Below are 23,149 nucleotides of genomic sequence, written 5' to 3'. Positions count from 1 at the left end.
AATTTATAAAAGTTTATTACTAAAATTGTTATCTTTAACTTACAGAGAACTTTTAAAAAAAATTGTTTTTAAAGCTGTTCAGTTACCAAATGTTGAACACATAACTTCAGCAGAATTTGAAAATATTTGGAAAAAGGTGGTAGAACCAAAAGAATCGCACAAAGAAAGAGAATTACAATGGAGTCTTATACTAGGCAAAGATTCAACTAAAGTAATAAATTTTGAATAGTTTAAGTAATAAATTATGATAATTCTATATAACATATTATAAAAATTCACAAAACTTGGCAACCTCTCTATAAATTTATAGAAAATGTTAGCTTATTGAAATAAACAGTGACTTAATTAATTTGTGTGATTAATCGCAGATGTTTCTTAGTTAAAGTATATTTTTAATTAAACTAGTTTTAGTTTAAATTGTGTTTATTTTAATTGTAAATATGTCAAATTTCATAATAGATACAAGTTACATAGATGAATTTTTAACTGAAAATAATTAAAATAATTTTAGAATCTTCTTTTTCATCACGGGAATGGACCTTTTGATGATGTTTGTATTCAAGGATGCCAGTTTTTTCGTTTACCACACAAGGTAATATATTATTGCTTTATTAATTATTAAGGATTGTTTTGAAATAAAGATACATTTCCATGAAACAACATATTCTAATACTTAATCAAAGAACTATACAAATACTTATATTGTATAGTTCCTGGTTGAATTAGATAAGATTAGCACTGCTCTTGTTTACTGTCATTAGATTTCACTAATATGACTGGTTCAATCAATCAGTCAATCAATCAATCAATTTATTTATGGAGGCATAAATAAATGCATATGTAGGTATTAAATTAATTAACAGTTTAATCCAATTATAACATCATCACATGTAATGGCAATCCTAATATAACATCAAATTTTTATCGGTCCCATGATTTTNTTTTTATAGGTTTAAACTCTAAATTTCTTTTTTTTTTCTTGTACCAGATTATTAAGAATCAGATGCAATATAATAAGTAAAATTTTGAATGTTCTAACTTTTCTCATTATCTGTTTATATTTAAATATTTGTTAAATTAATTTTTAATTTTTTAATTTAGAGCAGAGGTGTCCAAACTATGGCCCTTAGGACAGACTCGGCTTGGCAGGTGATTTTATCCGGCCTGCAAAGATTTTTGAAAAATACTGATTTTTTTTGCACAAACCCATTTGATTTTCAAAAATGTATATCAAAAATTGAAAAAAATGCAAAAATCATATTTGATTAAAAACAGGATTTTTAATTTTTAAAAATAATAAAAATGAACAAATATATACATAAAATTTACTTAAATTTACAGTTGTAAAAATATTGTTTTGGGCTATTGTTCAGTAACTACCGAATTGGTACAAAGGCAGTAGAGGGGGAAAAAGATTCAAGAGCATTGTATGTGGCATCCCTGTAGTTGACCTTGGGATTGCATTCTATTGTCTTCTGTTCTGTTGCACATGACTCATTTGTAAATTGGTATGTGTAAATTCATATTTAATGTACTACAAATTAATTATCTTGAAGTTCAATATTATTTTTTAAGGTTTAAACATGGAAAGAAGAAAAAGAAAAGTTAATGATGAGTGTTATGTTTTTAATGAAGAATGAGGAGTAAAATACTTCTTTCTGCAATTGCAGTCAAAGAATGGCAAAGCAGTATGTGTAATTTGCAACGACACTGTTACTGTAATGAAGGAATATAATTTATATTGACATTATGAAATAAAACATGATTTAACCTACTCACAATTTAAGGACAAGCAGCATATTGAAAAATTTGAAACAATGTGTTGTAGTTTGTGTACTCAGCAAAATTTATTTAGAAAGGCAAACTTGGAAAATGAAGCATTGACCTTAGTTAGCATGAAAGTTGCTTATTTGTTGGCAAAAAAAGGAAAACCCTTTATGGATGGAAACATTGTTAAAGAATGTATGATGGAAGCTGTTGGTGAGTTGTTCCAGAAAAGTTGACACTTTTCAAAATGATCAGTCTTTCCTGTAATACTGTTGCTCATTGAATTGACAATATTGGAAACAATATTCTCCATCAGATTACTGGTAAAACACAGTGTTTCACTCAGTATTCTCTCGCAATGGATGAATCAACTAATGTTAGTGACACCTCACAACTTTTAGTTTTTGTTCATGGAGTTGACAACAAACTTAATGTCACACAAGAATTAGCCTCTGTTAACAGCATGTACAGCACTACAACTGGAGAAGATATCTTCAAAGAAGCACAAAAATATTGACAAAGTATAACTTGGACTGGAATCGACTCCAAGATGTGACAATTGATGGAGGAAGAAACATGTCTGGTGCAAACATCAGTGTGATTAGGCAAATTAGAAAAGCTTGTGAAGGTGCAGGGGCATCAGTACCATTTTTCTGCACTGTATTATCCATGAACAAGTACTATGTGTAAAACATGTTGATATGAGCTGCGTTTTTAAACCAGCTGTTTCTGTTGTAAATTTTATTCGATCACATGCATTCAACCATTGCCAATTTTGATCTTTTCTCAAACAAATTGAATCCAAGTCTGTTGACTTGTCATATTATACTGTAGTTCAATGGCTTAGCTGTGGAAAAGTGCTATTGCAGTTCTTTAAGCTTAGAAATGAAATTTATTTATTTCTTGCAGAGAAAAATTGCCCTGAACCACTTTTATTGGATGCTGAGTGGCTCTGGAAGTTGGCTTTTTTTGCAGATGTGACACACGTGAATAACTTGAACTTAAAGCTCCAAGGTAAAAACAACTTAATTTGTGATTTATTTGCACAAATCAAAGCATTCAGGGCAAAACTGATATTCCTTGAAAGTCAGATGAATGAATGTAATTTTACCCATTTCCCATGCTGTGAAGAATTGAATGAATGTAATTTTACCCATTTCCCATGCTGTGAAGAATTGAATACAGAAACTGATGAACAATTTCCAACCAGATTTGCAGTAAAAGTCATTGTGGATTTAAAACAAGAATTTCAAAAGTGATTTTCTGATCTTGACATGAATTCAAAAGAAATTCACCTGTTTCAAAATCCATTTGACTGCAACATTGCCAACATTTCAATTTAGTTTCAAATGGAAATGATTGATCTTCAAGCTAACAATCAAATCAAGGATAAATACAAGGAAGGAAACTTGGTCAATTTTTACAAATTTCTGAATGCAAAAGAGTTTCCAAATTTAAAGCAATTTGCTTGTAAATTTATTTCTGTGTTTGGGACTACTTATATGTGCGAACAAACTTTTTCCAGGATGAAGTATCTGAAATCAAAGTACAGGGCAAATTTATCGGATGATCATTTGCAATCATTGCTTATAATTGTTGTTTTAGATTTTAATCCCAACTTTAAAGAAATTCTTCAGCAAAAAAACACAGTTCCATCATTCCCATTAAAAGTTGCATGAAATAATTTTCTGTTTATATATAATTTAGCCATGTTTGTTTAGTATTGGTGTATCTGTAATTAACTGTAAAAAATAAATTTCAGTGCTGCCTTAGTCATAATGAAAGTTTTTAATTCACATATTCATATGGCCTACCGCAAATGTATTTAAATACCAATATAGCCTTGTGGCAAAAAGTTTGGACACCCCTGATTTAGAGAATTTTTCTTCACGGTGTGTGTTTTTTACTTCTGTTCTATTGTTACTAACATTAATTTTATTTTCTTGTTTTAGTTATGAAAATTGTACATTCATTTGAAGAAATTTTCTGTTTTATTAAAAACAAGTAAAATGGCAAAACTGTATTGGGACAAGACTGTGTCTTGGAGACTTACTACTAAGCAGAATCACTTTGACGCTCAAGGCAGGTCTTGTTCTCATTCTCCAATCTTCTTTGGTATCGCTGCTTTTGGGTGCGATCGTTCAAACTTCGCCGGCCACAATACATTTTCAATGAAATTGACCTATCCAATTTCGAAGTTTTTCTTTGTTGTGTGTCGGCCCAGGTTGAATTTTTGTCAATGTGTAATGAAAATTTCCTGTTTTTGAAAAAAATAATCGTGGCTATTGTATCGTCTGAAATTATTTTTTTATTTTGCACAAGCAGTATACAGTTTAACCCGATTATAATGTCGAATGTAACGACAATCCTAATATAATGTCAAATTTTTATTGGTCCTATGATTTTACTATACTAGATAATGTTTAAAAAAAACCCACCTGTAACGACATAAAACAGTTTTAACGTCATATTTGAAGCACTCCCAAATTTACAAAATTAGATTACAAATTTTATTTTACATAGAAGAAACTATGTGTTCAGTCCTAAGGTCAGAGTTCACTTCTTAGAATGACTGTGGGTGGTACTCTCTCCACCTGACTTTGGTGAGGTGAGGTGCCTATTTTGCCTGTTTGTAGAAGAGGGTCACCATTTTGTATTTTATTTTGATTCGGTTCTTGGTCCCCTGACTACCTACAAGTCTGGATTTTTTTATGCGCAAATGATTTGGGCACTTAATCCTCTGTACCAAATATCAACTCTCAACATGTACTCCTTCATACCTCTATGCTGGTAACAAAAACCGGCAGTACGATTTTATAAACAATGCATAGTCTTGTTTATAAAATCAAAAAAGATAAACAAGACATAGTCTTAGTCAAAAAAGATCTTTAATAAAAGATAGAAAAATTTTAAATTTTTTAAAAACAATTTATTCAGTTTATTGGAGCTTTTAAAATTAATGAAATAAATCATTTACTAAATTACACTTTATAAATTAAATATAAATTAAACTCATTTTCTGTTTTAAAAGAAATGTGAATATACATAATTTCTGTATTTATGTGACCTTTATAAAAAGATTTTATTAGATGAATATTTTCAACTAATAAAACAACTGAAGTCAAAGTTTCATTTTTTAATGTTTTACAAAATATGAAACAAATTATTGCTGTAATTTATATTATATTATATAATTATATTATATTAATATTATATTGAACATAAATATAAACACTTATTTTTTGAAAATTATTCAATAAATTTTAAAAATACAGTAGAGCATTGTTTATCCGAATCAATTGGGGACTGGGGTTGTTCGGATAACTGATTATGTACGAAAAAATATATTAGCCTATCCCATCCTGAAATTTTTCTCTGTTGCGTGTCGCTTTGCGTTGAATTTTCATTGATGTTAAGCCTAACATAAACTTTTTAAAATAATAATCGTGACTATTGTATCGTTAAAAATTATTTCTTTATTTTGTACAAACAAAATAAATATATTGAAAAATATAAAAACAATAAAAAAATTATACTTCAGAACTTAATTTAGTATCAAAAACGTAAAATATTTGAGTAGCCCAAGACATAGCCAAAGATTGCAGTGCCACAGTACAGTAGAACCTCGAAAACTCGACCTAATGTGGACCGAAGGGTGGCCGAGTTTGTGAAAATGCCGAGTTATCGGGAATGGGGTTAAAAAAAATAAGTACGAGTATTTCCTCAGAAAATACTGTACTGTACTTGTACAGTATTTACTTGTACAGAATATAACAGAGAATAAACTGCCCAAATACCCTTAAACAAAGGAAAAGTACGTCCTTTATGAAGGCATAGAGCCTTTACTACATGAAAATGAAAATTAATGAATACACTGTGTACAGTAATTTACCTGATAAGACAGACCTCAGAAAAATACTTTATGAGAGCTTTTATACTTTTATAAAGCTGTCTATAATGAAAATTAATTAACTAAGGATTTTTTCGCCCTGCCAAGGTGTGGACCAGTTATCCGGAGTGATAAGTTATCGAGGGACGAGTTTTCGAGGTTCTACTGTACTAGCAAAAATTTAAATTTGCCAACTGGAATTCTTTCGGATAACTGACTTTCTTTATGTTGTTAAAAGGTAAAAATTTAGCTCAGAAAACAAATATATTTAAAAGTACTTTCATTAATAAAACATAATTATCTTCTTCAGGTAAAATAGAAAAAAAGATGGGAATAAATATCTTTTTTTATGTTTATAATATATATTGTTATTGAATAATTAAGACTATGTTAAAAATAGGATTTGTAACATAGTAATTGAAAACATCAATGATATTATTTTTCAAAGAAAGAACCTAAAATGTAACTTATGTTTTATCTTATGCATCATTAAAAAGTGAAAAGGCTTAAAAGTTAAATTTAACTGAGCTCTTTTTAATATCTGAAAATGAAAATATTTTGTCCTCTTATTTTTTCCTTTGAAATGGAGGCTATATGTTTTTTTTTTTTTTTCAATAAAGTGAAGATTTAACAGGATACTTAATTATTTATTTAATTAATTTTAATATTTTTTTATTGAATAAATCTAAACTGGCAACTAAAACTTTGATTGAGGGAAATATCTAATTTAAGGGTAATTTAAGTTATAGAAAATTAAAGTCAACATATGACTCTTAGCTGCTGAAACAGCAATAATTTAAGTTACAGAAAGGTATTGGTATACTACTTAACTTTAGATAATATACCAATTATAAATCAAAAATGATTGGAGATTAAAACTTCATTTTAAAAATAAAAATTTTATTTTAGGAAGTGAAAAGCAGAACACAAAAACAGAAGTTTATGTGAGTATTGGTATATTAACATAAATCAGTACTGACATAAATGTTAAACTTCTATTTTGTTGATATGAAACATGACAGCATTCTCAATTCAAATGTACCTGTGAGTTTTTGTTGCAAATAGCCATATTTATAGAACAGGTAGAATTTTGTTATAGTTTCTGATTTTTTAAATTAGTATATTCCTAGTATTCTCATATATGTTGTCAGAAATATAACTATGGATTATTTTATCAAATTCCTTCATTTAAGTCTGTCTCAAACTTATCAGACTTGTAAAATATGGAAAAAAGATTTTATGCGTTATCTGAAGATATTAAGGAATCGAAAAGAAGATAATTATATGATGATAGCTAAAGTTAAATTATAACAAGATTCATAAATCAAGATTCAAGTTATAAATATCAGAAAACATGTTTAGTAGACTGTATATGAAAGGGATGAATTGCTTGTGATATGCAAAGGTTGAAGACTGTTGTTGATTTTCCCTGTCACTTAAAAAGTCAATATTTAAAAATTCCTGAATATTAATAATATAGAACAACCGCACACCAGGGTGTAAAATAGAAAACGTTACTCACAAAATTTCTGTAACCAGTGAGTAATAAAATTTAACAGTCAATACAAACACTTTCAAACCTTTCCTGGGCCCTTCTTCACGTAAAGAATCGTTTGGAACAATTTTTAAAGATGAAAAAAGAACGGAATCATGTGTTCAAATGTAAAAGTTTCTACCTAGAAACTTTTACGTTTGAAATCATTTGTAGTGACTGTTAAATTTTATTACACACTGGTTAAAGGTTTTTTGTGAGTAACATTTTGTATTTCCTGAATATGTACTTATCTAATAAATTTTGCAAAAAATTTAGTGATAAAATACATTACACAGACAATTACTTAAAAAATAAACCTTAGTTATGGGGACACTATAGCTCAGAACTAGTTTTAATCTCTCAAAATATTGCTGGATTTAATAATTAAAAAAAGTCACACTAATATGTCGAGTTTACACAAATTCTTTGGGTTTTTTTTTGTTTTTAATTTTATCAAGTTTATTAAACTAAAGAATTTATAAAAGTTATTTTAAAATAATTGATTTTTCATTATTTAAGAATTCTTTATATTTAATTTTTATCAATTGCCATTAATTTAAAGGATGGTCCTCATAAACGAGTTGGTAATCCATTGTCAAAAGATTTTCTAATTAAGATATCTGATGGTACCCTTCAAGTTTATGATAGTGGATATGCTGAAAAAGCATTAAAATTTAGTAAGATGATATCTTATTGGAAAAATTCTCATAAAAGAATAGAGTAAGTATTTTTAAAACATTTTTGATAGTTAAAATTTTTATGTTTAATATAAAGTAAATTTTTTCTGTTAGCTGAAAACTTTCTGATAGAAAATGTGATTATTATCAAACTAACACATCACTATGAGTTTGTTAAATGTGTTTTTCAACAATCTGAATAAGCATTAGTAGAGTATGAACTTAAGTTTAGATTTAAAGGAAATCTATTTTTGTTGAAAGTTTTATATGATAATACTTCCTGGTATAAAACATTTCAAATGTAAAACCAAAATTTTTAGAAATTTTGAACTTTACTTTTTATTTTTAGTTTCCTACTGCACACTGGCATTTCATCTCAACAACAAATTATGCATACATATGATGACTCTTGGCCACTTGAACTGAAGCTTCACTTTAACTATTTATTGATAGACACAAACAATATTTACATTAATAGCACACAGAAGAAAATCACTTTGATAAGATCTCAAGATAAGCCATCAATTCAGTACATTACTACTGTCCACTGACAAAAAGAAATTATCATGACATCAAAATTTGAACTCATGTTTTTATATATCAGCACTGCCTCTCAGCTGCATTGCTATAAACCCAAGATGACATCCTCATTGAAATATAAAATTTCAACACGAAAGATAGACAATATAAACTCAAACATTAAATGAATGGTTAATCAGGTGTAAATTAAGAATGCAAGTTCAGTCATTGTCTAGAGGAATTTTACAAAGCTTTGTAATTGATTGTCTGAATAATCTATCAGCTGATTTTATTGATGATCTTCTTACCACAGTTATTGTGACTTGGAAAAATTTCTACAATGCATTCTAAATGCCATTTTAGTGATGGTAAGTGTTCTTTTTTGATCAATACTAACTCTCCAATCTTATTAATCCAAGATTATCTTGTTGGAAAAATCATTTTGGTTGTTGTTGCAATGGCTCACATATTTCAAACTCCATTACTTCCAGAAGTTTGCACAAGACATTGGATGAGTTGTCACTGTGAAAGGCAATTTAACTTTGATGAGGTGAAGTTTGTTTCTAGAATGACAGTCAATGGATTTCTGATGAGAAAGTGACCAGGAGTTAGCACTGAGAGATGATTTGGGTCATTGGATGTGGGAAATAGTAGATGAGATTTGTGGGAATTAGTAGATGAGAATTTTAACTCTAATGGTGTATAGTTCTTCATAAGTTAGATCTATGCTTGGGAATATGTGTTTAAGATGAAATTTTATGTCTGCCTCCCAAATACCGCTGATGTGTGGCACAGCTGGAGGATTAAAATGCCAGGATATTCCCTCATCTGATAAATATTGAATAAGCTTCTCATTATTGCTGTGGGAATTAGACAAGATTGCAAATTTGAGGTTTTTCTAAGCACCCATAAAATTGAAGTCACAATCATTATGGATGTGTGCAGATTTACCGCTTCATGTTATGAATCTCTACAAGGTTGCAAAAAATATGTCTATAGAAACATCATCAACTAGCTCATAGTTGATTGTTCTGGTTGCTGAACACACAGAAAGGGTTGGGTATGCTTCACAAGTCTTGGCTCTACTATCCTTTGACATTCAAATAATGAACGGACCAGCAAAGTCTACATCACATTTCAGAAATAGACAGGAAAGAGTCACCCTCCCCACTAGTAAAGCTCCTAAATGTTTTGAAGTCTGAACTTTAATCTTAACACAAGTTAGACATTTTCTAGATAATTGTCAAATGGTATCTCTAGCATTAAGTATCCAATACTTGAATGCATGCTTAAAGTAATTGAAGAATAGCATGTAAATGTGTAATGTTGAACCAAGAAATCAGCACTTCAGTGAGACAGTCATGTTTTAGCAGGATGGATAGGATGTTTCTGTTCCTTATGCATTTTTTCATGCTGAAGGCAACTGCCCACCCTGAATTCTTTGTCAATAAATGGTGAACCCATAATTTGAGAAGGTTACTTTTATTGGAAAGAGAAGGAGAGTTTTTCAATGAAGCTATTTTAAACTGAAAGTTTTGGACACATTTAATTCAAAATTTAGGAGCATGTTCAAGTTGATATCAGAAATTCAAATTTTCTTTCCTTTGCTGGTACTTATTATTAGAAATGAATCAAAAACAAAATACTGTCTCTTGCTTCAGCTTGGAGAGAATAGAAAAGAGATAAAGAATGTTACTTGTTTATGTCATTACAGAAGCTGAATTATTGATTGGAGGTTTTCTCCTTTTCTCTACAACAGTGTTTTTCAACCTTCTTGAATATGCGATCCCTTTACAAGTTAAAAAATTCTGGTGACCCCCCACGGCCATATTAAAACTGTCAGTGATTTTAAAAACTATGTATTTAATTTTCTTTCTGTTGAGATTTAAATATCGATCAAAAAACCAATTGTAGTGTAAAATAAACAGGCACAGCCTTCTCACTGAAATTGTAGTTTTTTATTGTAGTGTAGGACGTACAAACACTTGTCTTTTTCTTTTACCCACGATCCCCTGTGTATGGCTTTGCGACCCCCTGGGGGTCGCAACCCACAGGTTGAAAAACACTGCTCTACAAGAACTTCATCCATTTATTTATGATGTGAAGGTTGTTAGAAATACATTCTTGTATTGAGAGAAAAAGGGGTCCATTTCACTACAAGGAAAAATCATTCAACTGCTTCAGGGACAAATCTCTAGAAGCACAATCTGCAAGATTCTTTTATCTTCAATATGTTTCCAATTGGCTTCCAGTATTAGGTTGTGTATTTTCATGACAGTTCCTATGTACAACAAAGGGTTTCCAGCAATTGAGATGCGACAATAACCAGCAAAGGATGATGGTTGAATTGGTCCAGCACCAAATCTTGGAAAGTGATATTGCAAAACTAGACAAATGAAGTTGTTGAGTTTAGCTAATGAAACAGCACTAGGGTAAACTTGCCTAATTCGTACTTGTGCCTAATTCATACTTCGCTTATATCTCGACTCCGGTAATAGCTATTAGTGTCTCTAGTAGCAAAAAAAGTAAATAACAATCGGTCATATTACCATCTGACAGACAACACGCTGTTACTCTGCTCCCGACAAAAATATTGAAAAGGAAAGTTTTTATTATTAATTAGAGATTCAGACTATGTACAAAAAATTATTTAATTTTTGAGTCTATCAATTCATCCTTTTTCACACACCACAGAAGTAGCCTTTTACATCGGTTTGAAGAAATCACTTCATAAAAACGTATAACAATAGGTAAAAATTTACAATTAAAAACGATCAGACGTCAGCCTTTCATTTTAGGTATCTGACGCCTTTACATTNCCTGAGCTCATCATGAAATTGTAACTACATGCAAATCAAAGATAGCTCGTATCCACCACTAGAGGGCTTGAACCTGATACTGAAGGTATAAAACTTGGCAGTTGGTGAGAAGATTTACTTAATTTTAATGTAAAGGCGTCAGATACCTAAAATGAAAGGCTGACGTCTGATCGTTTTTAATTGTAAATTTTTACCTATTGTTATACGTTTTTTATGAAGTGATTTCTTCAAACCGATGTAAAAGGCTACTTCTGTGGTGTGTGAAAAAGGATGAATTGATAGACTCAAAAATTAAATAATTTTTTGTACATAGTCTGAATCTCTAATTAATAATTAGAAGAAAAATATCCTGAGCTCATCATGAAATTGTAAGGAAAGTTTTTTTCAACTTTTTCTGTAATATTTTTGCACATTTCGTAAGAAATTTCTTCAAATAGGATCGTGTGTAAGTTTTTTTAACTATCTGTGATGTATTAGTGCGTATTTTTGTGATTTCAGCTGAAGTGATGAAATGTGAGGCCGGGACCACACCTCCTCCCTCGGACGGAAACCGGTTGTCGAGCTAAAGTCAATATATCGGTGACTTATTACGTAAATAGGACCGGTGTGACCAAGGAACGGGGTGCGAGACGATTTAATTGTTGCATTCCAAGCCTAATTGACAGATTCACGGTCGTCAATCGTGAGAACGATCGAGGGATCGACCGTCGGGGAAACTTTGGACGGTCATCTTACATCGAGTTCAAAGCAGGTCCTGCTGACACTCCTGTGGAGGGGGCGGCGGCTGAGACAGCTTCCTCCTCTCCGGGACCGAAAAATAGACATTAGGTGACAATTTACGAGACCGTCATCCGGGAGAGGGCTTGACCCGACTCCGGAGGAGAACGGCCCGGACGGGGGTCAACTCGGCGACCCCTCGGCCCGAATCGCGTCCCTGGCAACAGACCCGGGACCAATAGAAGCGCAGAGGGACCAACATTCGGACCAACCAAAACTTCGGGATTTTGGGTGGGGAAAGATTATAAAAGCCCGAGGTCCCAAGGACACGGGGAGGTTGGGAGTTTGAGAAGCTGTGAAGAACTTCGACAGTCCCCGAGGACGGATTAACTCCGAGATTTTTCCGAAGAAGAGGACTAGGGATTCAAGCTCCCGGGAACAGTGAAACTTCCCGAGACCTCCACGGCGGTTGAGGAGACGAACTTTCTCCTCCCGGGATTTTGGTGTGTGTGACGAACCTCGAACCTACGGACAACAAGAACAACAACGGACTATTCGACGAACTGTCTTGGACGGACGCCTATCGAAGATCCGACAAGTGTAACTCATTGTAAGCATGTTTTCTAATCCAAATAAACGCGTTGAATTGGTAAATACGGTCTCTGTGTGAGTCTTTGCGTCCAGCAAACCACGACCCCCATACGGAAAAGGCTTTCTCGTGTCGTCCTGACAGATCACGGGTAAAGCGAGGGACGTAACCGTAACCTTTCACCCCCAGGGCTCCCATCACTACAGTGGTGTCACACTCCCCACAAAACATGCGTATCTGTTGTCAAATTTTTTGGCGACATAATGTAAAGTTTACTAAAGTTAACTAATGTAAAGTTTGTTCAACTCTTGCGCCTATTTCGTACTCGAGGCATGTTCTTAAAACGTACTTGTACGATTTAGGAAAACCATTTTAGATGAATGTCACAATAAACTATTACCGATTCGTAAACTTATTTGTTTTTCTCTAAGTTTCTGATTTGAAAAATAACCGCAAAAGTTCAAAACAAATTAAAACTTAATTGTCTTTAATTTTAGAACAACATGTCAAAAAGAAAATATAATTCTTGGAGTAAAGAAAATATGAAAGAAGCGATTAAAAAATATAATGATGAGACCTTATAATTTAACGAAGTTTGTAGTGTATATAATGTACCGTAATTGACATTTAGACGATAGTTACAAGGACTGAATATACATCAATGAATAGACTAGATAGGTCATTTTTGAAATCACTAAAACTGAATTTTAGTGCTGCTTGCGCATCATGGATGCAAACCATCCTGGTTCCTTAATAAAGCATATCCTCGAGCCGTTTGTATGGACACAGGCATGCATGACTTCGAATCTTGCGGATTGTGGCCTCGCAATCGCTTTAAGATCGGGGATGAGGAATATGTCGTTCTTGACGAAGATGCTAATCTAAGTGAAACGCGGAAGTCTCCCAGAATCTGGCAACTGAAAGGCAGCAAGAACAAACAGATACTTTAACGTGTGTGGCACAATCCAATCAGACTACTGAGCAAGAACAGACTGAAGAAGTTGAGTACCCACAACTTCCTGAAGTACCGACAACTCACCCTTTGGAAAAACAGCAAGATCAATGTCTGGAAGAGAAAGTGAAGGAATGTTCTTTAGGTATGAAAGTAAACATTTCTAATACAGAGACAGTTTGAGTGACATTTGAAATAATATCTCCACTACGTGGTATTCTTGGAATTGCAAGAAGAAAAACGTATGAAAGAATCTTGGTGCGAAGAAAACTACTAAAATATCACAAAAAGAGAATAAAAAAACAGGAAGATGAAAATAACAGTTGGTACTGTAAATTATGCCAAGAAGACGTAAAAGAAAGTATGATCAAATGCACACAATGTGAGATATGGGTACATGAACTTTGCGCAGGAACCAATAAAAAGACAACGGATTACAACTGTGATGACTGCCAAAAATTGGCGAAGACCAGCTGCCGAATTTGCTAAGAGTTAATATACACACATATTAATACATTATTGATAAAAATTTTTATTCTTAAGACTGCAAACCAATGATAGGATCTCAAAGTACGATTTAAGAATATATCGGTACGATTTAAGACGAATGTTCCTAAATCGTACTTTTTTAGTGTTTTTTTAAATTGTTTATTTCTCAGAAGTTTATAAGATTTATGCTAAATTTGATTATGGTAGTGATAAAATATTTCCCAAATAAAAGTTACTTAAAATAAAAAATAATTTGTGTTTATTAATTTTGATAATATGATGGTTTTTCCTGAAGTGGTACGAATTAGGCAAGTTTACCCTACAGAGTCAATCAAAGGAGAGAAGTCAACTTTAAAGGTGCAACCTTGGTTTTGCTAGCAATTACTTTGAAAGACTATCCCATGATACGGTGCGCATGTAGACAACCACAGTATATGCTTTTTCAAAAGTATCACTAAATCCATGTAATTGCATCACTTGGAATCAATTGTCATTGTGAAACAAGAATGTTTGTCTTACATGGTGGATCACTTTGAAATTGTCTGCAAAACTCGTATTTCACAATGATGACTGATTCTGACTTTGCAAACTGCAGAACACAAACACCTCTGTTGCAGAGTCTCCATTTTCATTTATGGTGCTTCCTAGAGGTAGCAGACAAAAAGACATTTGAATGCCAATAGTAGATGAAACTCAGACATTTACTTTATCAATAGGTGTACAATACGTACTTCTCAGGTAATAATTAACATAATTACAGTAATTTAAAATGGTAGCATTCTTTTCAGAATATTATATATATTAATTCTCTAAACTATAATTATTATCAACAATTGTCATTTTATGTAATTAATATAATTAAATATTTTGCCATGAATAATTTATTTGATTGTAAATTTTTAGTTATTTAATTTTTATTTATGGATTATCTGTTATTTTTCAATATTATATTTTGTCATTGGTCACTATAATTAAATTTATTAGAAATTAGCATACTGAATTGAATATTACTGTTGTTATTTCTATTCAGTTTATTCTTAACTCAAATGAACTATACCAGTGTTTTTCAACCACTGGTCCATGAAAAAATTTCATCAGTCTGCAGAAATATATTTGACAACACTGAAGCTGGTGCAGTTGATCACAGATGTCATTTAAATAGTAATCTAGAGTTACTGTGCATACTTTGTTACACACAGTAACTCTAGATAAGCATATGTAAGCTTAATAAATAAGCATAATTCATAGTCACATATAATTACTTCATCCATGTAAAATTATCTATAACTTTACTGATCTGCAATGAGAAAAAGGTTGAAAACACTGGACTATATATTATTAAGAATGATCTTACAAAAATATTTTTTTAATGTAATTTTTAAAATAATGTCATAGATGAGTTTAATATAAGTTTATTATAAATTTTTATTGTTTAGGTCCCAAATGATTGTTAGTTTAAATAAAAATGAATTACCTCGAGCAATAACAAGGTAATTGTATAAATTAGATGTTTATTTCTTTTTTAATTTTTAACCATATTTAATTAATCAAATATCAAATTCATTGAAGCATTAAAAGACTTACATCAGAAATATAATTTTCTACAAGTTTATTCTTTATATTCTTTTCACAGTCCAATCTCAGAAGTAACAGCAAAACTGGCTTTAAAACGGTGATTACAGAATATTAAAATTACGAGTTAAAAATGATCACAATATCTACCATGTCTCATAGCCATAACATTTAATTGCGTGGAACCCTTGGGTGGTCCTTTTGGGTATTTATAAGTATTTGCATAAATTTCATGTTTATGAATCAAAGTTTACTGAAACTTAAACCTATAAACAAATGTTCATTCTCAATATTTCGATTATTCACAAAGAAATAAAAAATAAGGGATTTTTTTGTTTAAAAATGCAGATACTGTAATATCAATCCAATAAATATTTTGGGGTGGGATGTATGATATTATCTAAGATAGAGGCATGTTAACATAACTGCTAATTTTTGTAGCAATTGGTCAAATGCCCTAGGAGTGCATAGCAAACAAACATCTTCATTTATATATATATAGATTTATATATCTTGCTATTTTGCCATTATAATGAGTTTTTAAATGTGTAATTGTTCAATACTTATGTGTTTTGGGTTTCTATTTTCTATTATTATTTAATTACTTTCTTTATAAATTATTATTTCTANAGACTAGCAGAAATCTATATTATTGAAATAGTGATTTATACTATTGATTTGTAATGATTTCCGAATTTGATGATATTGTAATATATGATTGAAGAAATAACTCAACAGAAGGGTAAAAATTTCCAAAACTTTTCAGAAACATTCTTCAAAATTCAGAAAAGCTGATGTTCTAAATCTTTATTGATTTGACACCCTCTCTTTGAGCTATTCTAACAGACAAACTCTTTCAGTTTAAAACAAACTCATCTACCTTATCTCAGAAAATTATCTGATAGATTTTTTTTATTATTATTAAATTAAAAGTAATATTTCAAAAGGAATTCTTTACTTACAGTATTAATGTATATCAATTATATTCAGAAATGAAAAATATGAAGAAGAAAGTATGTATGGAGCAATTTTGCCTCGCCTTATAATAGCAGGAACTGTAACACGTAGAGCTGTAGAACCCACATGGTTAACTGCTAGTAATGCCTATGTAAGTAGTTTTTTTGTGTTTTGCCCTATTTAATGTAAATTTATACTAGGTGACATAAATGGTGGATATAGGTTTAAACCAGAATTTTAAGCTGGAAATCTTGATGTTACCTTATACATCAGCATATATAGTAGTTTTTATTTTTACAGAGTTAAATATTTCAGATAGTGGAATATATATATTCAAATAGTTACTCTAGTAAATAGTTAGAATAAAGTGTAAAAATTGCTAATTTTGTTGTATGGGTTATTAGTCATGACCAAAAATTAAAACCAGTTGTTATCATGATTGATAAGTTAACAATCAGTTTAGAACATACTTTTAAATCTCTATTTATTTATATGAAAGAAAGTAAAATTGTAATCTTTGTGTGCTAAGACATATTTGGTATTAGACAGCACTATCTACCATTGGTGCGCTTTACATTCTTTTGGTCATAGGTCACAATATTGTTTAATCTGCTACATCTCTGTGTGACATATTGTCTCCTCTCATTCAGCTTTTCTTTGTGTTACATCTAACCATATATCTCTGTGCATCATTAGATTTGTTTATTTGCTTCATTTTCTGACAGGTTATGGACCTAAGATTGCTTACAAGGAAAATATATCTAATATAAGAAGTAAATGGATTTATTATCTAGTATGGTATGGCGGATCCTGGTGGATTCTCAAATATTGATAAGTTGAATGAGGACAATTACAAACTTTGAAAAATACAGACAGTGTTTTCGTGTATAATGATCTGTGGAAATACATTGATGGTACTGAAATTAAATTTTGGTACTCAAATTAAATTAAATTGATGGTCCTTTCAATTGGATATAGACATCCAATTGAAAGGAGATGGTACAACAACAGGTATCTACATAAAATCAACACATAGCCCACTATACATTCCTGCTAACTCAAACGACCCCTATGGATACAAACTGTCCACCTTTCAAGCACTCATCAGAAGAGCATATTCACATTGCTCTAATGTGCTGGACAGGATCAAAGAACTTAATAGAATTAAAGAAACAGCTTCAAACGTGGGATATAAAAAGAGTACGATAGAAGGGCTAATTAAAAGATATGAAGAAGGTAATGTAATAAGAACCCAAGCAAATCAGTTTAAAATATAATCAAACATCAAGAACATCATGAAACAAATATCTGACAGAAAACAACCCCAAAAAAGGATTTTCAAAAGAGCACCTAATATATACAGTATTTTAAGAAATGATAAAGACATGATTAAAAAAGAAGAAAAAGTAGGCGTATTTAAAATTTCGTTTGAAAATCAGGAATTAGGAATTAAGAAGGACTATATTGGAGTCACAAGGAGGAATTTGGCTACCAGACTTAAGGAGCACAAATATGATATTAACAAAGGGCACTGCAACACAGTATTATCCTGTATGGCACAAGCAGAGGACTCTATGGTTAATGGAATGAAGCAACTATCTTCAGGACTATGCGTTCTCCATCATTGGCAATGCATGAAGAAAAATATTGAAATATATAAAAGTAAATTAGGAGATGGTTGTATTAACGCCAGGGATGCAGAGGGACTAGCTTCCGCATGGAAGTTCTACATAAAAGAAAAACTAAAATGCAAAAATTCTTAGACCGCACCTGCCCTTATACCTAATGGCATTTTTTTGTGTATTTATTTTATTTTTATTTTACATATGTTATTTTTTATTTTAGTACATTATTTACATCATTATTGTATTAGTTCATTTACTATACTTGTTTTATTTTATTATTTATTTGTTATTTTATCCAGTATTTTGATTTAAACATAAAAGTATTCAAACGTTCTGACATTTAAATATTAAGTTAAATACGTTCAAGAATAGTTGCATCTGAAGATGGCCTATTATATTAGGTCGAAAATGTTAATGTTTCTTTAATAAACGGTTTTTCTCAGCATCAGGTATTCGATGATTTATTACTGAAATTAAACCAGAAAGAAGCCCAGAGGAATGGATCAAGCAAGATGTAAAGGCGTTGGACGCTGATAAATCTAAGCCTTAGTCTTGGCAATTGAACCATGTGAAAAATGCCGAAACGTGTAAAGAAGCATGGGATGGACTTAAGACAATATTCCAGTCACAAGGCCTCGTTAGAAAGGCAACAAACTGTTACTCTGAATGGAAAAAGGGCAGAATATGATGATTACACAGTATGTAAACGAGTTCACAAGTAAAGTTGATCAACTGAAGGAAGCGGGAATAGAAATCCCAAAAGAATTACTATTGTTTATGCTCCTCGGATCACTACCGGATGAATATGAAAATTTTAGTATAGCCATAGAGTCACATGATGACATACCGTCACTCGAAAAGAAACCTCAAAAAGAAATTAAAAGAGGAGGAAGCAAGACAGAGGGAGCATGTTACAAAGCTAACTGAGAATGAGAGAAGTGACGCATTGCTTTCAAAGGGAAAGTTTGACTGTGTAAAGCAGTCACAAATGAACTCGAGGGAAAACAGTACAAGATTCAGAGGCCAGAGATTTGACGGAAGGTGCTACAACTGCAGTAAAAATGAATATATCAGTAGAAACTGTAAATTAAAAACAAAACACACAGACATAAAAGTTATTAGAGGTGCCTACATAAAAGTAGAATTGCATGTAACATGGAATTCACAAATGGATTGAAAAAGTGGTATTTAGATAGTGGTGCAACAAGATTAAGTGCAACGACAAATATAAATTATTAACCCTAGATCAAATTGAACAGTTTAAAGTATATACTGCCATGGAGAATTATGTGCAAGCAGTTGGCATAGGTGATGTGAATCTCAATTTGAAAGTAAATCAACGAGCAATAAGTTCCATAAAACTACAAAATGTATTATATGTACTGGAATTGTGCCACAACCTTTTATTGGTAGCAAGCATCACTGACAAAGGATACAATGTTGTATTTAAGGAGAATTATGCAATCATCAAATGTAAAGATGGTACAGCTATGAAATGTGATCACCTATATGTTGTCAATGAAGTGGAAGACCAAACAATGTTTTCAGCAGAAACTACAAACTACTGACAAAAACCTATTAATTAAAGTGGCACCAAAGATATGGGCACATAAACATTAACAATTTAAGAAAAATGAAAGTTAAACAACTGGCTGAAGGTATGGACCTTTCAACGAAAGAAAGAATTAAACTGTGAAATATACCTTAGATTGAAAATACATGTTCAATCATTTAAGAAGTCATATCATCAAGAGAAAGAGATTTTGGGCTTAGTGCATTTCGATATATGTGGTCCGACGAAAACCATATCATTAGGAGGTGCAAAATATTTTGTAACATTTATTGATGACTGTACACACTATATGGAAACTATAATGCTAAAAAGTCGTTCAGATATCCTCCAAGCATTCAAATCTTATAAGCAAAGGATTGAAAAACAAACAGGTTATCAAATCAAAAAGCTACATATGGATAACAGTAGAGAATATTTATTGAAAGAATTTAACAAATTTCTCGAAAAAGAAGTAATCATACGACAACTAAGTGTCAAGTACACCTCACAACAAAATGGTGTAGCAGAATATGCAAATCGAACACTTGTTGAAATGGCGAGGTGTATAATGTTGCAAGCAGGTCTGTCTCAGTCACTATGGGCAGAAGCAAATCAATATGCCCACATTTCTACGAAATAGAAGTGGAACAAAAGTCCTCAATGGAAAAACATTGAATGAGCTATGGTTTAAGCATAAAACTTACGTTGGTTTCTTTAAAATTATCGGAAGTAAAGCTAAAGTGCTGGAGATAAGACTCAAAAATGAGGAAATTTTCATCTGAAAGGCAATGAGTACGTGTTGGTCAGATACTCGAATGAGTCAAAAGTGTATTGACTCTGGAAACCAGGAATTAAGACTCATCATAGCACATGACATAAGATTTGTTGAAACAATCCACATAAGTAACACTTTTCTGAAGATTATCTCCACTGAACCAGATTTTGCTGCTGCAACACCAAATGACGTGTATAATGCTGCTAAATCAGACAACAGAGATAAACAGTGAGGACAATACAAAACTACATGGAGAGTCTGATAATGAATCTAATGTGGATGAATATATAGAAGAAGAGTGATGAGAAATTCAAGAGGAGAGTCACTTGAGCCAACGAAAATTGAAAGAACAGGAGAACGCAGAAGACTGAGGAAACTTTATCAAATTGTTAAGACAAAATCCCAGATCCCAAACATGTATCTGAAGTGTTAAATTGAGACGGTAGAGAGGCACGACTAACTTCCACGAAAAAGGAATATTCTATGTGTGCTTTCACATAGGCTCTCCTATGTGTTGCTTTCACATAGGAGAGCCTATGTGAAAGCAACACATGGATCTTAGTACCAAGGCCAAACAATAAGAAAATGTTAACAAATCATTGAGTATTTAAAATGAAAACCAACCAACAAGGTGACATAGAAAAGTATAAAGCACAACTTGTAGCTCAAGGTCATACCCAAGAAAGAGGTATAGACTATGATGTTTTTGCTCCATTTGCTAGATACAAAATAATAAGAACATTATTATCTGTCTTCGTAAATGAAGAAATTCACATACATCAAATGGATGTAGTAACTTCTGCTTATGTGTAAGATGATTTATCTGATAAAATATACATGGAGCAACCTGAGATGTTCGTCCTCGGCAAACAAGAAGATAAAGTCTGCAAATTATTGAAACCTTATACAGATTAAAACAGTCTGGAAGAGAATGATACAAGAAGGTAGATGGCTTTATCACGAGTATTGGAGGCGGGCACACAGCAACTGATCCATGTGTTTATGTATTTGGGAAGGAAGAAGATCGAATGATACTCGTTGTTTATGTAGACAATTTAATATTGGCATCGAAGAAGATTGAAAACCTTGAGACCATTAAATTGAAACTGAAGTCAGCATTCAAAATAGTAGACCTAGGCCTTATAAGTAACATTTTAGGCATTGAAATAAAGAGAGAAGGGCCAACAGGTAGCATATATCTGATGCAAACAAAATATATTAATGAACTGGTGAAGAGATTCAACTTAGAGGATGTGGAAATTGTCGCTACACCGATAGAGTCAAATATGAAAATTTCGAAGGAAATCGGTCCAATCACAGACAATGTGAGACAAGACATGAAAAATCAGCCTTATAGAGAGTTCATCAGAAGTCTTATCTACCTGGCAAATGTGACATGTCCAGACATTGCTTTTGCTGAGAGCATATTAAGTCATTTTTGTGCTTATCCCAGCAAAACACTTTGGATCAAAAAATCATCTATGTATTCCATGTATGGAATAACATACATCAAGAACAATGAAGAGCTTAAAGCCTACACAGATTCAGATTGGGCTGGAGACATAGACGACAGAAAGTCATGTACAGGTAACATTCTGATGTTAGCTGGTGGTCCAATTAGTTGGAAGTCAAACAAACAGACATCTGTTGCAATGTTGACCATGGAAGCAGAGTATTCAGCTCTAGCTGAAGCTGAAGCTTCGTGAAATAACCTACATAAAAAGACTGTTAGTACATATTGGTTTTAAAAGATGTGTAAAGAACTCTACTTGTGTTTACTGCAATAACCAAAGTGCAATACAGTTATCAAAGAATGCACAAGCATAGTAAACATATTGACACAAGCTTTCATGTCACTCGAGAATTAGTCAAAAAAGGGGAAATTGTAATTTATTATTTGAGGACACACCTGATAATCACAGATGTCCTAACGAAACTGCTAATGGGAACTAAGTTTGATAGATTCATGAAAATGTTAAAATTAATTGAAATAATGGATATTTGTTATGTATGAAGCACACAGCAATAGAGGGAGTATGAAAGAAAGTAAAATTGTAATCTCTGTGTGCTAAGATATATTTTGTATTAAACAGTGCCATCTACTGTTGGCACGCTTTACATTATTTTGGTCATAGGTCATGATATTGTTTAGTCTGCTATGTCTGTGTGGCATGTTGTCTCCCCTCATTCTGCTTTTCTTCGTGTTACATCTAACTGTATATGTCTGATCATCATTAGATTCATTTATTTGCTTCATTTTCTGACAATTTATTAAAATAATGATTTTTTTTTTCTTTTTTGTTTGTTTCATTAGCTAGATCGAGTTGGGAGCGAATTAAAATCAATGATTCAGTCACCTCCAGGATATCATTTTGTTGGTGCTGATGTGGATTCACAAGAATTATGGATTGCATCACTTTTAGGCGATTCGCATTTTACTGGAATTCATGGTAATAATAAATATATGTAAAATAGTTCTCGTACTTATTTTTACTTTTAAATTTGATTATTTTAATTAAATAAAATAATAATATTAAAATAACTGAAAAGATTTTTTATGGAATAATAACCTTTTTTATTTTATGGATCATTTTTATTTCAATTGGTAATTAAGAATAACAAGACAAACTATAAATGTATTTAGAAATGGTGGTGGAATAATGGAAAATGAAATAGATTCAATTTTTGTTGTTGTACAATGAATGTTCTTTTGTTG

The 23,149-nt window shown here is 31.6% G+C and overlaps 1 protein-coding gene across 2 annotated transcripts in view; it reads left to right on the top strand.

Annotated features, from left to right (window-relative positions):
* The window catches only part of LOC111627934 (DNA polymerase subunit gamma-1-like), a 117,193-nt gene that overhangs the window by 49,990 nt on the left and 44,054 nt on the right, over window positions 1-23,149 (top strand). For both annotated transcript variants that reach the window (XR_002757085.1, XM_023371625.1), the window contains exons 12-17: window positions 46-211; window positions 512-592; window positions 7,753-7,910; window positions 15,389-15,442; window positions 16,515-16,632; window positions 22,748-22,883. Coding sequence is in view for 1 of the 2 variants with exons in the window: in XM_023371625.1 (XP_023227393.1) it covers window positions 46-211; window positions 512-592; window positions 7,753-7,910; window positions 15,389-15,442; window positions 16,515-16,632; window positions 22,748-22,883 (713 nt within the window). In the remaining variant the exon portion in view is untranslated. The remainder of the gene's footprint in view (window positions 1-45; window positions 212-511; window positions 593-7,752; window positions 7,911-15,388; window positions 15,443-16,514; window positions 16,633-22,747; window positions 22,884-23,149) is intronic.

The sequence above is a fragment of the Centruroides sculpturatus genome, unplaced genomic scaffold (genome assembly GCF_000671375.1).
Source record: "Centruroides sculpturatus isolate CEXI.00-Female unplaced genomic scaffold, Cexi_2.0 scaffold230, whole genome shotgun sequence".
Taxonomy (NCBI): domain Eukaryota; kingdom Metazoa; phylum Arthropoda; class Arachnida; order Scorpiones; family Buthidae; genus Centruroides; species Centruroides sculpturatus.
This window is presented reverse-complemented; position numbering and strand designations above follow the sequence as displayed.